Source organism: Debaryomyces hansenii (assembly GCF_000006445.2).
Source record: "Debaryomyces hansenii CBS767 chromosome F complete sequence".
NCBI lineage: Eukaryota > Fungi > Ascomycota > Pichiomycetes > Serinales > Debaryomycetaceae > Debaryomyces > Debaryomyces hansenii.
In genome coordinates, this window is record NC_006048.2 from 377,787 (window position 1) to 392,691 (window position 14,905).

The window sequence follows — 14,905 nt, forward strand, 5'->3', positions numbered from 1 at the left end:
TACGAACTACGGACTTTGAATTACACTACCAGAAAATGCATCTTCTACATATTTTATGTATTAAGGTTTTTAATAATTATAGATAATTTGTTTCATGGACGGACGTAAAACTTGTAGTGGTGATTTTTCAATAGAGGGATAAATTTCGGATAAAAGGTTACCCTAGACTAGATCTTCTATTTCTGTGATTAACTCCGTAAGGTTTCCTCTTCCTTTTAGCAATTTGGCCCGTCTTGCATCGGTCATAGATGCATTCAAAAGCTTCTTGTTGGAACTTTTACATAATTTGTTGATACCCAACGTACATATATCGCAGTTTGAAGCTTTGGGAACGCAAATTACTTGGCCAAATCCTACTAGGAGCGGATTTATATCACCCCAAAACTTTTTTGGTAACCAGCTTTCTAGTTCAGTTCTAGTCAGTTCAGGTTTTTCAGATTTCGCAACCCAGCCCCACATCTGCGCAAGTCTGTGGATATGAACATCGACTCCAATACCATCATTGATATTCCAGCCTCTTTGTAGCAACAAGAAACCCATTTTCGGCCCAACACCAGGCAATGTGACGATATCGGTAATGTTTTTCGGTATATCACTGTCGAAATTGCTCTGGAGAATTGCACATGCTTTTTTAATGTATGCAGCCTTTTTTCTATGGAATCCTACCTTCAGGATAAAAGCATCAATTTCACCCTCTGATAATGTGACTATAGACTCGAGGGATAGCCCATCCTTATGTCCTAGAGCCATTAGACCACTATGTAGATTTCGCATGGCTTGGAAATTAACTTCATCCTTGGTTTGGGAAGACAACATCAATGAAATCAAAAGCTGGAAGCGAAATACCCTTGGGTTGGTCTTTGCAACATTAGGACTTATTCCTTCGGGGATTCGTTCACACCCCATTGTGTCTACCGGCGAGAGAAACTTTGATCTCATTGCTACAACTTCGTTATATAGTTCAGACCATTTTGGTGGGGCTTTACATGTAGACGGTATCGAATCAACATCATCACTAGTAACTTTGGCAAATACATTAGGTTTTTTGTCTTCGATTTCTACAGTTAAATATTTTTTTGTATTTGAAATCGAATCAGGTTCTAGTTTATTGCTTGGAATTACCGAATCAGATTCTGGTTTAATGCTTGGAGTAATAATCAAATCAGATTCATGTTTAATATTTGGAATGGTAATCGATTCGAACGATAGAGTTTCCTCTGTTTTAACCCTTTTGTTCAATACATCCGTTCCATTAACTTCACGTAGTCTCTTTGATTTTGCCACTGTCATCAGCTAATCTGGTATTATTTATTGTACTCATCGCGTGAGTTTTTAATCCCGAGGTTTTATCTGGGGACTTTCGCAGACTCAAGATGACTCAATATGGATTTATAAATTGGCTCTTGATACTGTGAAAATTGAAGAAAACATAATTTTACATATTTGGTATACATAATATCGTGCTATTCTTCGAAGAGCTATATGAATGGATAATCTATTGAACTATGCTGCAGGTCACAAACATAGAAACCAAATCCGATATTTCTACACAGCCTGAAAATCGGGTTAAAGCTAAGGTGAAAAGTAGATCAAATGGTACAACTACAAATACGAAAACAATTAAAACACCAGGTACTAGAGTAGAGAGAGTGGCTCAAGCATGCGATAGGTGCCGTGCAAAGAAAACCAAATGTGATGGTAAAGTACCAACTTGTTCCAGTTGTGCAGCAGTCGGGTTTAAGTGTATCGTTTCTGATAAGTTATCAAGACGGGCATTTCCTAAGGGATACACCGAGACATTAGAGGAAAGAATTAGACAGCTTGAAATAGAGAACAAAAAGTTGGTAGGGATCCTCGATTTACGGGACGAACAGCTTGATATGCTAAATACGAGAATGAATGGTCAAGATGCCAGTTTCGACGATATACGATCGAGTGGTTCTGTAAAGGACAACGAGATGCAACCAGTAACATCTTCGAATTTGTCTCTTTTGGATAAGCAGCATACTGAAAGGCTTCACGAGCATGATGATGGGTGTCCTTGTGGTTGTTCGAACTTCCCTCATTCGATGCACGAGAGGCCAGTTTCTATTGCAGGATCGGTATATGATACGGCTACTGGTCAGGCATCTGTTCCAGGATCCATAAACTTAAGTGATAATGACGATAACGAGAGTCTACTCAGTGACAATGATTTACTGCTGATTTATTCTCTGAATAATAGGGCCTTACTAAATGCCAATATATCAAACTTAACCAAGACCGGCCATGTTATTGGGGGTGAAACTACCCCAGCACCAGGTGCTTTTGCTGCTGCAACGGCTATTGCACAAATGCAAAAAAATCGACCTTTATCACAGCAACAGCAATTGGAGCATAAAGAACAAAACAAAAAACAAATGCTTACATCGTTAGTTGCAATGTCAATTCCAAGAAGTACTGAGGAAACCTTATTTATTCCAACCCTCTTATCTAAAATTTGCCAGGTCCACGGTTACAATTCAAAACCAGCAATACTAACTGCAAATGCAATAGCCTCATTAAAAGAAAATACTAATGAGACCATGAAAAATGATTCATCGTCTAATAAAAGTAGAGACGATGAAATGCTACTCAAAATAATAATGAATAGGTCAAACTTACAGAAATTACCAGAAGCAGAAGCCATTTACTTCATTAGAAACTTAATTAGTTTGCCGAATTCTAGAATAGACTTGGATCATTTGATAACGGTTTATTTCCAAGACTGGGGAAATGCTTTCCCAATAATAGACAAAAACTCGTTTTTAAAGAAATATGTGAAATTTACTGAACTATTAGAACTGGGCCTGACAGACTCCTTTTCTAACGAGGAGTCTTCTGAATCAATTGAAAAATTTGGTGTACTTATGATATTGATATTAAGTTTAAGTTTATTGTCTAATAAGCATAGCCATATGTCATCGAAAGGTAATATAGACCTGAATGAAATCGCTAAGAAGTATGTGTCTTATTTGAACCATTATGACTATCTTATTCACCAGTTCATAAATTCAAATTGTATAATGACAAAGCACTGTTCAATCCAGTCTCTTCAAATCCTAACCCTATCATTACAGTACTGTCTTGTTATTGGTGATATCACTACTTGCTATGAATTAAGATGCAGAGTCATCACAATGGCACAACAGTTGAGATTACATAGATGTCCTGCAGCTGTCTTGGGGGTAACAGGTAATAATGGTGGAAGTGTTAATTTGCAGAACTTCATGCAAGGTGAAAGGCGTATTTTGTTTTGGTGTATTTATTGTCTAGACATTTACTCATCGTTGAACTTAGGTGTTCCAAGATTATTGAAGGATTTTGAAATTGAATGTGCATTACCTTTTTCTGGGAAAAATGATGATGATAACGACGATAATGAAAATATTTTGATTGTAAATAATACCAAGTTATCTATTGTTGGTAAGGTTTCTAAACTTGCTTTAAGTGTCATGTTGTATTGCAAAGTTTTAGGACGTATTTTGGATTCTATTTTTGCAAGATTTGAAAATACCGATGGGCAGAATAAAGCTATGGATCAAGAGCGTATGCTTGATTGTTGGAGAAGGGAGTTGCCTACTGACTTGAAATTTGATATTGACGTTAATGGGTTCTCTTTAGCAGATAATGACTCTTCCAACGATGCAGAAAACAGTAATTGGAAGAACTATAGTAAGCAACAATTGACCTTGATTTTCCTTTATTATCATGCAAAATTCTTGATTTATTTACCCATTATATCTAAGTATGGCAATCACTATAATGTGGGATTGCTGCAGAAAGAACAATTAACGAAAGAGAAAGGGAATATCGCAGCAATTGTTTCAAGTGTGAGTATGATTCAACAATCATCCACGAGGATTCTCGAAGTGTTGAAGAGTTTATCCAAATATTCATCCTCTTACGTTTTACCTATCCCCATTAATATTTCGAGGCAACAAGCAAGGTTTGCACTTTTAGTAGCAAAAGGAAGTCTTGAGTATATAAAGGGAGGACCATTGTATCAAAACCTGAAAACCTTGTTATTGGATACGGTTGCATATTTAACAGCGGAAACCAACCACGAAATACCTGGCGGGTTGACGAAAAATTCTGTCAAGCTTTTGGAGCTTGCAATATTAAGTATTTTTGGCTTGAGCTGTAATAAGACTCCGCAAAACATGAAAAAGAAACCAAATCCGTCAGGTGTTCCTATAACTAAAATGGCAGTTGCAAGGGAACCTGTATCACAACTTGATTCTTATAATAATAATTTCATTATACGACCAAATAATATTTCTTCAAAGACTCCTTCGCCAACTGTGTTTGATAAGAATAGTGTCCCTCAAGACAATAGCATTAACGTTGAAAAAAATGAAGATGGTATTTCACTTCAACAACAGGATTATGGGGGCTATCTCAGTTCCTTAGGCCCAGAAGGATCACAAAACAATAGCAACAATCTATTTAATGATGATGGCCTCGAAAACATTGAAAGTATATTGAAATTTGATCCTTTCAAGGTTACTTTGAATAGTCAATTGATGATGAATGAATTTGCAGCCGATGGATCCCTAGGTTTAGTACCGTTCTTAGATATGAGCAATCCCCCTAGTGGAGATGAAGCTTCACAGATGTATGATGGCTCATCACAGGTGAAGATTGAAGATCTGGACCAGAGAGTTTCAGATGGTCAATATTCGAGTTTCTTTGAATGGTCGTAGTTAGATATTTAGAAATCTATAATATAAAATTCGACTCCGACCGGGTCCGAACTTCATGCGAAACCCCAATTTTCAGATCGTTAAAGGGTGGAGAAGCATTGACATGGAATATATAAATATGTGAATAATTCCCCCAAATTATCTAGTCTGAAGTTATAATTAACTGCAAATAACAAGAATACATTCAACTTAGTATGGCCACATTTTCGAAGGTAAATTTTAAAACAATTAATTATAATTCGTTTCGTCCTCATTATCCTAGTAGTTTCTATCAGATATTGAGTAAGTACGCTACTGAAGGTAAAGAGTCCAGACTTCCATTGAATAAATCTTTAGACTTAGGTTGTGGGACGGGAGTAGCTACGTATTCGTTGCTCAATTTCGTCGATGATGTTACGGGTATCGATGTTTCTCCACCGATGATTGAAACAGCCAAATCTTTAATTCCCGAAAGATGTGAGCAGATGAATGTGAAAGACAGATCAAGGATTAAGTTCAAGACTGGTTCGGCAGAGTCATTTGTTAGTCTGGGATCCAGGGAGGTCGAAGACAATAGCATTGACCTAATTGTTGCTGCTCAGTGTATCCATTGGTTTCAGGATTACAACATTTTTTATAAAAGTTGTGCTTCATTGCTAAAACAGGGTGGGACTTTGGCTTACTGGTACTACGTGGATCCGATAGTCATTGATTTTCAAGGGCCTGCAAAAGGAGAAAAAATGGAAATCTTAAAAAAGGCATTTCAAATCTACAGCAAATATGTTTATGACGATCCAAAATTTATAGGACCACATTGGGAACAGCCAGGAAGAAACATTATTAAGAACCTCTGTGTTGAAGTAAATGAAGCTATTCCTAAGGATTTATATTCTGACATCAAAATTCAAACATATGTTCCTGACTTTGATGGAAATGTAAAGCCGACTGATGATGACCTTAAGTTGGAAAAACTGAATATGCTGATTAATGATTTCATAAAATATCTCAATACTTACAGTGGTTTCCATAACTATAAAGATGCCACTGGTGACAAGGAAAATTTAATCGAATTATTTCTTAGCGAATGTGAAACAGAGCTCGGTTGGGACAGAGAAAAAACCAGAATTGACATCGTATGGAGAACAGGCTACACATTCATGAAGAAGAAATAGCAGTCTGTCGAATAGTAAATGTTATATAAAATTGTAGCTACATCTAATGCACGCAATAATTACCTGTATGGAACTTCTCGAAAAAGTAGGCTATTGTTTTTGTTCCGATTCAATCTTTCTTCCATCAAATTAATTGAACATTAGTCATGTTGGTTAGAATATGGAGGTTTGTATTGAGAGTGATTGGCTTATCCTTTTTACTTTGGCTAATTTTATCCACTACTATACCTCAAATTATAGCTAAATATAGTCATTCCAATGAGTCTGAGAATCTAGCTTGTCCTTATAATTCGATAACATCACCTTCACCTTTACCAATACATAATGCTAATGTATACTTTATAATTGGACATCCTGATGATGAGGTGATGTTTTTTTCGCCAACGTTAATCGAGTTAAACAAAAAGGAGTATAATAATAGAGTAAAGTTAATATGCTTTTCCAATGGTGATGCAGTTCATGAATCTATGGGCCGTGTGCGAACAGAGGAATTGTATAAGTCAGGAGGCATATTGGGTCTTAAAGAGAACGATATAAAGGTAATTGATAGCTTTAAAGATGGTATGGACGAAAAATGGGATGTAGATGACATTCAGAGGACATTAGAAGAAACGGTTGGCAAGAAATCTAAGGAAACATTGGTATTAATTACATTTGATGAAGATGGTGTATCGAAACATCCAAACCACATTTCTCTTTATTATGGCACTAAAAAGTTTTTTCAAACGTATTACAATAATCCTGAACGCAATGGTAAATTATATGTTTTAAAAAGTTTAAATTTTTTGGAGAAGTATTCATTTAACATATTGACAAACGTGGAATTATTCGTGGATCACTTATCTAAATTGTTAATAAGTAATATTTTGAAGATTAAGGTGAATGTCAGTTTTTTTAACAATAAAACTAATAATCAGTCTATTAAGATATACTCTGATTTGAACATGCTTAGTGTTAGTTATGCAGCTATGTCATATGGCCATTATTCTCAAATGGTCTGGTTTAGATATGGATGGTTAATATTGAGTAGGTACTTAACTTTTAATCATTTAATCGAGATTAATTAATTAAACATTTATATATACAATATACAACTATATAAAATAGCTATAAATTTTTAAAACCGAATTGTTTTTGACACCAGTTAGACCCATGCTCAAAATAATCCTTTTTAGATATGCTTATATTGTTAATAATTTCATCATTGGTCAATTGAGCACCTCCAAACCAACTTGCCTCATCTGGATTATGTTCTGTCTCTTTCACTTGCACATGCCAGTCTATCGGTAATTCTTTAACTAATTCATGTCTTAAACGGTCTGTGAATCCAGGCAAGTTAGTATTACCCCCTACAGTTATTATATTTCCCAGTAACAACGGCTGAGTCACTTTAGGACAGCTCATAATACACTCAACCACCAAATCGGTTATATTCTTGAACGATGCATTTTGAATGGTAGACGTACTCGACGTGGTATTGTCGAATATTATTTCGGGATGATAGAATGATTCTGGTATAGTGAATCTCTCGTCTATAAGCGCAAGGGATTGAACATCACCGGTGGTGTCGATAGGAGTATCTTTAGTTTTTACAAAACCAGTAGTAGTCGTTTTGAAATCCGGTAAAATGAATTCACATCTATACTTCTTTCTATTTGCTAAAGATTTCTCAAAATCGGTCGCCATAAAACAAGTTTTCTCTTTAATAGTATTAATAAGGACAGGTTCGTCAGCTATATCGTAATGACGAAATGATATTATTTCTCGAAGCAATCCATTGAGTGCAGCTCCTCCTATGGGTAATTTTTTCACTCCTTTCCAGTATACATTTTGATATATTATCGGCACAATCCACGTACCACTGTACCCAGAATCCACCACTAGAGTAAAATCATTATTCTTACTTTCAGACGAACCCAAGTTCAGCCACGGAACCAAAGACGCCGGAGCGCACCTATAGTACTCATTGAAACCATATTCTTCGAATACAATTTGGTCGGTATTCATCGATAACTGAGGTAACTGAAATGGAGTTTCTGTTAACGTCAAATGTGTGATGGATGCATCCAATTCTTGATTCGGCGATGCCTTATTAAACGTATAATCCCAAACGGCTTTCTCTGTCTCCCACGATATTAAATGGCCATGGTCGTAGGGCCTTTTAAAGATCATTCCAGAATAATTGTTCGTCTGGACCAAATATTCGTTTCCCACATAAATAAGGCCATCTCTCGCCTTGCTTAACGCATTTTGATGTTTTATCGGCGCATCCTGATTACTGAATCCAGCTTTGATATTATAACTGCCATTATCAATCACAAAGTATTGTTGTGACATGTTATTTACGAAATAAGAGTTTCTATATCTTCATTGCGTATCGACTGTGCTTATAAGATTCTAAATCCGGAATGTCTCATTTCCGAACGTCTGACCGGTAATAACAAAATATTGATAACAGATCCATCGATAATTACATTAACCCTATCTTTTGAATTAAAGAATATCATAACGACATATTAGACGACATAGAAACGTCTTCTTTTATAGATTGAAACGGATAAATTGTTTACTAGAAGTAGGAAAGTCATAATCAACGATTTTGCACCACAAAATTTATTTACGAACTGTCAAAATATCTCAGAGGGAAGACTTTTGACATTTGTATTCACAAGACATAACTAATAGAAGTATCATTAAAATTGTTATATAGATATTGATTGCTACAATTAATATCATTGGGTATTATTTGCTTTTAGCTAGGTATAAAGAGGCGATTTGTATAATTGAGAAGTGGCTAATATCATAGAGTGTTTATTCAAATGGCAATCCTTTCTCGTGTTTTGCACCATAATACTGAAAAACTAAACGAAAAGCCATCATTAAAACATACGCTCAGTCTGAATGGATCGTTGTCTTCCAAGGGCAGCGGCCTGCATCATACGTTGACGTTATCGATTGCATTAGAATCACCACCAGTGATATTGTACGGCCAACCGCAAGATTCTAGTGGTTCGATTATTTCGGGATTGCTTAATATAGATATAAAAGATACAAGGAGCCAGAAAAGTCTAGAATTGGCACTGGTGTCGTCGCATTCGTCAATAACGTCAGCACATTCTCATAGCGATGAGGTGGAATTAGAGAGCATTACGCTATCGTTAATCCAGACTGTAAAATATACTAAACCATTTTTAATTCCTTCGGCTTCGGTGGTAAGTTGCAAAGATTGCTGTACAAAGAAGAATGTGATTGCAAAATGGGACGTACTTATTTCAAGATCTTCATTTTCTGTTGGAACCCATGCTTACCCATTTTCGCATTTATTGCCAGGATCTTTACCAGCATCTTCAAAATTGGGATCTACTTATGCCAGTTCGTTTATTAAATATAGCTTAATTGCTACTGCTAAGAGGCCTAACGTTCCGAAAGAAGTTAAAGTTGTTTTACCTTTAAATATAGCGAGGCTGATTCTTAGGGGTCCAGAGCGCAATTCTTTGAGAGTCTTTCCACCTACAGAGGCAACTGCAAGTGTGATTCTACCTAATGTGATTTATCCTAAATCAAATTTTTCATTACAGTTGAGGTTGGATAATATTGTAAATATAAATAATGATAGACGTTGGAGAATGCGTAAATTGGCTTGGAGAATTGAAGAACACACCAAGGTAAAGGCGACAACATGCAAAAAGCATGCTGTTAAATTGAAACAAATTCAAGAATCACAACGTAAAACAGAGACAACCAAGGAACTCAGATCGAGAACTACTCCAGGTGGCACTCATAACTCAAACCCGGGACAAGGGCTTAACAAAACGCCTAACCTTCACCATAGTACCATTCAAACAAACATGTTTCTCTCCACTTGCCCGAGTACTCAAACCAATAATTCTTTGCATGCTTCGAATAATCATATAGAAGGAATCAACGGAGCCCCGTTAGTCACAGAAAATGATGCACTAGAGGACCAAGAGAACAATATTACGAATTCATCTCATACAGCTGAAAATTTAATCGAAGAATTTTTATCACCAACCCCCCGAAGATCGAACAACGATAGCAATGAAGCGTCATTTTCACCACCAGATATCACACCTGAATATAACCAGAATGTTATTCAGGATGATTATCGCAATAACCGTCCAGAATCTCTGAAAGACACAGAGAGTTTGTATTTAGACGAAATTCGAACGGCTACTTATGGTGAAATTAAATCTGGATGGAAGTCAGATTTCAGTGGCCGTGGAAATATCGAATTAGTAACAGATATTGATGCTTTTGATTTTTCAACAGGGTTGAATAGACATATGATGAAAAGATCCAGTGATGATCCCAAAATTGACGAGGTACAAGAGGGCTTAAGGAATGGAGCAAATATATCTTGTGATATAGATGATCCGACATTGGGAATATATGTAAATCATACCTTAATTGTTGAGGTAATAGTGGCCGAAGAAGTAGTTCCACGTTCATCAGAGAAGAAATCGAATAGCTTGAAGAATGTTCCCTCCTCTTTAAGTCCAGTATCGTCCAATTCCCCCGCTAGTAAACAGAAATCGAATTCCACACTGAACAAACAAAAGCAATCTAATACACTGGGACAAACTCAACCTGGAGTAACTACAGGTGCTGCAAGAGTTTTAAGGATGCAATTTAAAGTAACTTTGACAGAGCGGTCAGGTTTGGGTATTGCATGGGATGACGAGGTACCTCCTACTTACGAAGATATCAGGGCATTTAGTCCACCTACATATGCCGAGACATCGGCATCTGCAACCCCAGTGTCCACTCCAGGATCTACTATTGCAACTCCCCAATTGTCGGCTAATAGACCCGTCTCTGTCGAAGCATTTGGTGGAACACCTAGCCAATCATATTTCAATTTAGGTACGAGATCAACTTCAAATAGCTTGACTATAGATGGAGTTGTCGATCTTGATGAAAGAATACAAGATTTTACGCTTTGAATTAGAGGTATAATGAAATATATGTAAATTGATATATATGTCAACTAATATTTACTTAACTGTAGGCGTAAGAGCGGTTTTCTGGGACATATACTGATATGAGCTAAAAGCACAAATTTAAAACTACTCAGAATCTTCTTTTTTCATCTACTTGAGTCAAGTAGATGAAATGTCTCTTAAGAAACATTAATCCGTGCCAACTACTTCTCTAATCACGGCAAATGTTTGGAGATATTGTACATATCCCATAGCTAATGGAATCTATCTAATCGGAAGTCACATGACCGGGATACTGGTTTAATTTTCTGCTTCCACTTGGGAGTGGTAAAATGATGGGTTGTGATCATCTATTGAAAACTTATAAATACAAGTGATTATACTTGGTCAAGTAGCAAATAACTCTTGAATAATTGGTGTTGTGGAATCAGTCGCAAAAGACCATTTTATTATGACAAATAGGACGAATTCCGACACCAAAAAGAACCACACTACGTTTTACGTAAATGACGATGAAGTATCCTTTGAAAATGAAGGAGGACTGGAAAGCATTGAACGCAAAGAAAGTGACCTAAAGATACCTAAAAGACAAGATAAGACTTTTAATAAGCCACATGGTAGCAATAATAAGCAAAATCTAGTTATAGATGCCGATCAAGGCTGTATCGAGCTACGGAGTCCTAGCACATCCACAGCGGGGACAACGGTTTTATTACCAAACAAAGAACAATTTAATAGCATTAATGATATATTAAGATTCCCCATTGAGTCGACCCATGCATATTCATACGCTCATTTATCCCCCAATTCGTTAGCATTGAGATTGAATGTATTGAAAAGATCGTTGGAGATCTTGAAAGATAGACCAGGCTTACTTAAGTTCATGAATCTAGGAACAGATAAGCAATTTGGAAAGGCACCATCTAGACTAGAAAAGCCAAAGATTCCAAATTTTGGAAATAGAATATACAGTAATCCACATGCTAGTAATAGTTCGGAATTTTTTAACAACAGCGACAAATATAAAATTCAATCAAATGCATCATCTGCAGCATTATCGGAATTATTTAGGCCATCTATGAAAAGGTCAGATAGTTTGCCGGTAAATCAAATTTATGCTACAAAAGTTGATGCAGCTCAAGGTGCAGCCATCCATATAAAATCGAGCGCTAGAAAAGATCCTATAATTAATGACGATTTTAAAGATATTATAACCCTATTAGAGAATGATAATGAAGCTTTGACAGAGCAAAGTTTTGATACTTCTGCTTTGCGCGATTTGTCACAAGCTACCGCTAAAGATGATCAGAAGTTGAAAAAAAGTCTTTTGAAAAATAAATTGATATATGCATTGGCAACTCCATTTGTTGAAAATTCGTCTTCGTTGTTAGGAGACCAGTATAGTTTAGTGGCCCCACAATTTAGTGCATCATCTACCTCTTTAAGCTCATTAAGTAAAGTCCCATCCACTCCAACTACAGGGAGTGCGGCAAATAGTAATGCAAGACCATTTCATTCTATTTCCCTGGGAAAACACGCTTTACCCCAATCTATTTTCACAGTCGAAACAGATAGTCCATGGTCTGTCAAAGCGGCGAATGATTTAGCGCTATTAATGTTTGGGATTCTGAAAAATATGATAAAGTCATTGAATTTGATGGACTTAATAGCTCCTCAATTTAGAGAATTTGTGGCAGATAAATTGACAAGATCAATGGCAGACAATATTTTGACCGACTCGAAGCATGAACAAGGAAACAACGGTCGTGATATGCGTGACATTATGTTTGCTGGTGAAATTGTCGCTATCATGAGACCTGGAGACAAGGATTTTGCTTGGACTTCAGTTTGGGCCAAAAAGAGAGGAAATCTTATATTTTGTACGTTTGAGCAAATTCCTTGTGACGCATTCGATGTTGTAATTCTGTCTGATAAGGGTCAAGATGAGGCTTACAACGTTGATTCTATTAATGAAGTTGCTGGTAAATTGATGCGAAATGTAGATACTGGTAAAATGAAGGTTTTATCTGATATCAGTGAGTCTATGGGCTCGGATTTAAGCGATAGAGACGAAAATGAAGAGGATGACTTAATAGACGAATATTTATCTCATGACATAATCGATAGTGAGAAAATCAATAAAACGAGGTATTATACATTGCAATTGAAGACAGACGAAAACATTCCTTGCGCCGTAACCTCATATCCCTTAGAACTAAACGATGATAAGGATGAAGTTAAGTTGAAGATACACTCCTTACCATATATCGGTGGTATGTTTGTCATAGACTCATTATCATACAATATTATTTCATGCAACAACGCTATTGCAAAAAATTTATTCGGTAAATCCTCAATTTATTTGAAAAATAAATCAATTAATAATTTAATTCCCGATTTTACAGAAATCTTGAATATCGGTTTGAAGAATCATGGAGATTCATTAGACATAGTTCCTGGCCTTGTGTTACCAGAGCATTTCTTTAGAAAATTTGATGCTATACGTAGGCATTCAAGCTACAAAGAAGAAAGTGAAGAATCGTTGTTCTTTAGTTCTCAAGGTATAAGAGGTTTACATAGAGATGGTAAGTCTATTTGGGTTGATGTACAATTAAGAGCATCCTCAAGTGAAGCATTTGTCGTATGGATCACTTATTCAAGGCTGACGGGGACAAAAGATTCTAATATCTCGAAGGAAGTTGAGAAACTAAATTCAAGTACTTCTTCACTATCGATTAAACTGATGAATGATAAAGAAAGATTTAAAACGAGACTGCTGAGTGGTTATAGAAGGAATGAAGTAAATCTTCCATCACAGTTGAAATTATTTCCTCATGATGATCTGGAAATCTTAGAATTTACTCCAGGTAGTGGCGATATAAGTAGAGAAACTAGTACAAGGCGACCAAAAGCAAACACATTCGCAATTCCTATAAGTGATATGAATAAGGATTTAGAAAAAGCGATGAACTTAGATAATGGTAATAGAGGACCTCTGAAAAGAAAGAGAATGACCTCAAATACTGATTCGTCAGGTTCTTATGTGTCTAGAAAATCAACATCAGAATCAGCCACAATGAGCCCAGATACTATTGCAACAACAGTATACAACGATAATGAAGGAACAAATTCAAATGCCATTATTTCAAATGAAACATATCGCAAATACTCAGAAGAAGAGATATTGAAGATTGAAGATGAAATGCTTGAAAATAAAACCAAAAATTCAACACATTGGCCGACAGTCATAGGAGCAAGGAGAAGAACTAAGAAATTTTCTGAATTCAAGGTACTTAAAGAATTGGGTGAAGGCGCTTACGGTAAAGTAGTACTAGCTCAGCACAAAGAAGACCCAGTTTATACAATAATTATTAAATGTATAGACAAGGAAAGAATTTTGGTTGATACATGGGTCAGAGACAGGAAATTAGGTACAATTTGTTCCGAAATTCAAATTATGGCATTTTTGAATAACGAACCTCATGTAAACATCATGAGAATTATTGATTTCTTTGAAGATTCTAAATACTATTATCTTGAAACTCCACTATTTGGCGATCCTCCCGCTATTGATTTATTTGACTTCATTGAAATTAGAAAGGATTTGAGTGAGCGTGAATGTCGATTCATTTTTAAACAAATAGTACTGGCAATTTATCATTTGCATAAACATGGCATAGTACATCGGGATATTAAAGACGAGAATGTAATTGTTGATGAAAATGGTGTCGTTAAGTTGATCGATTTTGGTAGTGCTGGTTATACGAAGCTGGGGCCATTTGATGTTTTTGTTGGTACTATTGATTATGCGTCACCTGAAGTATTACGTGGTGAAAAATATGAAGGTAAGCCTCAGGACATATGGGCATTAGGAATTTTGCTATACACTATGCTTTATCAAGAGAACCCTTTCTATAATGTTGATGAAATCATGGAAGGTGATTTGCGAATTCCTTATGTGGTCAGTGAAAACTCCTTGAATTTGATTAAAAAGATTTTGGTCAGAGATATAAAAAGTAGACCGACAATTACAGATATTGTAGAGGATGTATGGTTAGATATATAGAGA

General features: G+C 36.0%; 7 protein-coding genes across 7 annotated transcripts; 5 read left to right on the forward strand and 2 right to left on the reverse strand. All coding sequences in view use genetic code 12, as the record gives it.

The window, feature by feature from the left end:
* Positions 1–162: 162 nt before the first annotated feature.
* DEHA2F04180g (DEHA2F04180p) lies at positions 163–1,290 on the reverse strand (the record flags this gene model as incomplete). Its single annotated transcript, XM_460548.1, has 1 exon — positions 163–1,290. One exon carries the CDS (start codon positions 1,288–1,290, stop codon positions 163–165), a length of 1,128 nt encoding a protein of 375 aa, XP_460548.2.
* A 215-nt stretch (positions 1,291–1,505) lies between these two features.
* Positions 1,506–4,724, forward strand: DEHA2F04202g (DEHA2F04202p; the record flags this gene model as incomplete). The annotated part of the gene is made up of 1 exon (XM_460549.1): positions 1,506–4,724. The coding sequence occupies one exon, from the start codon at positions 1,506–1,508 to the stop codon at positions 4,722–4,724; it is 3,219 nt and encodes a 1,072-aa protein (XP_460549.2).
* A 194-nt stretch (positions 4,725–4,918) lies between these two features.
* DEHA2F04224g (DEHA2F04224p) lies at positions 4,919–5,875 on the forward strand (the record flags this gene model as incomplete). The annotated part of the gene is made up of 1 exon (XM_460550.1): positions 4,919–5,875. One exon carries the CDS (start codon positions 4,919–4,921, stop codon positions 5,873–5,875), a length of 957 nt encoding a protein of 318 aa, XP_460550.2.
* Positions 5,876–6,021: 146 nt separating this feature from the next.
* Positions 6,022–6,942, forward strand: DEHA2F04246g (DEHA2F04246p; the record flags this gene model as incomplete). The annotated part of the gene is made up of 1 exon (XM_460551.1): positions 6,022–6,942. The coding sequence occupies one exon, from the start codon at positions 6,022–6,024 to the stop codon at positions 6,940–6,942; it is 921 nt and encodes a 306-aa protein (XP_460551.1).
* Positions 6,943–6,982: 40 nt separating this feature from the next.
* On the reverse strand, positions 6,983–8,212 carry DEHA2F04268g (DEHA2F04268p; the record flags this gene model as incomplete). The annotated part of the gene is made up of 1 exon (XM_460552.1): positions 6,983–8,212. The coding sequence occupies one exon, from the start codon at positions 8,210–8,212 to the stop codon at positions 6,983–6,985; it is 1,230 nt and encodes a 409-aa protein (XP_460552.2).
* A 482-nt stretch (positions 8,213–8,694) lies between these two features.
* Positions 8,695–10,839, forward strand: DEHA2F04290g (DEHA2F04290p; the record flags this gene model as incomplete). Its single annotated transcript, XM_002770690.1, has 1 exon — positions 8,695–10,839. One exon carries the CDS (start codon positions 8,695–8,697, stop codon positions 10,837–10,839), a length of 2,145 nt encoding a protein of 714 aa, XP_002770736.1.
* A 448-nt stretch (positions 10,840–11,287) lies between these two features.
* On the forward strand, positions 11,288–14,902 carry DEHA2F04312g (DEHA2F04312p; the record flags this gene model as incomplete). The annotated part of the gene is made up of 1 exon (XM_460553.1): positions 11,288–14,902. One exon carries the CDS (start codon positions 11,288–11,290, stop codon positions 14,900–14,902), a length of 3,615 nt encoding a protein of 1,204 aa, XP_460553.2.
* Positions 14,903–14,905: the final 3 nt, after the last annotated feature.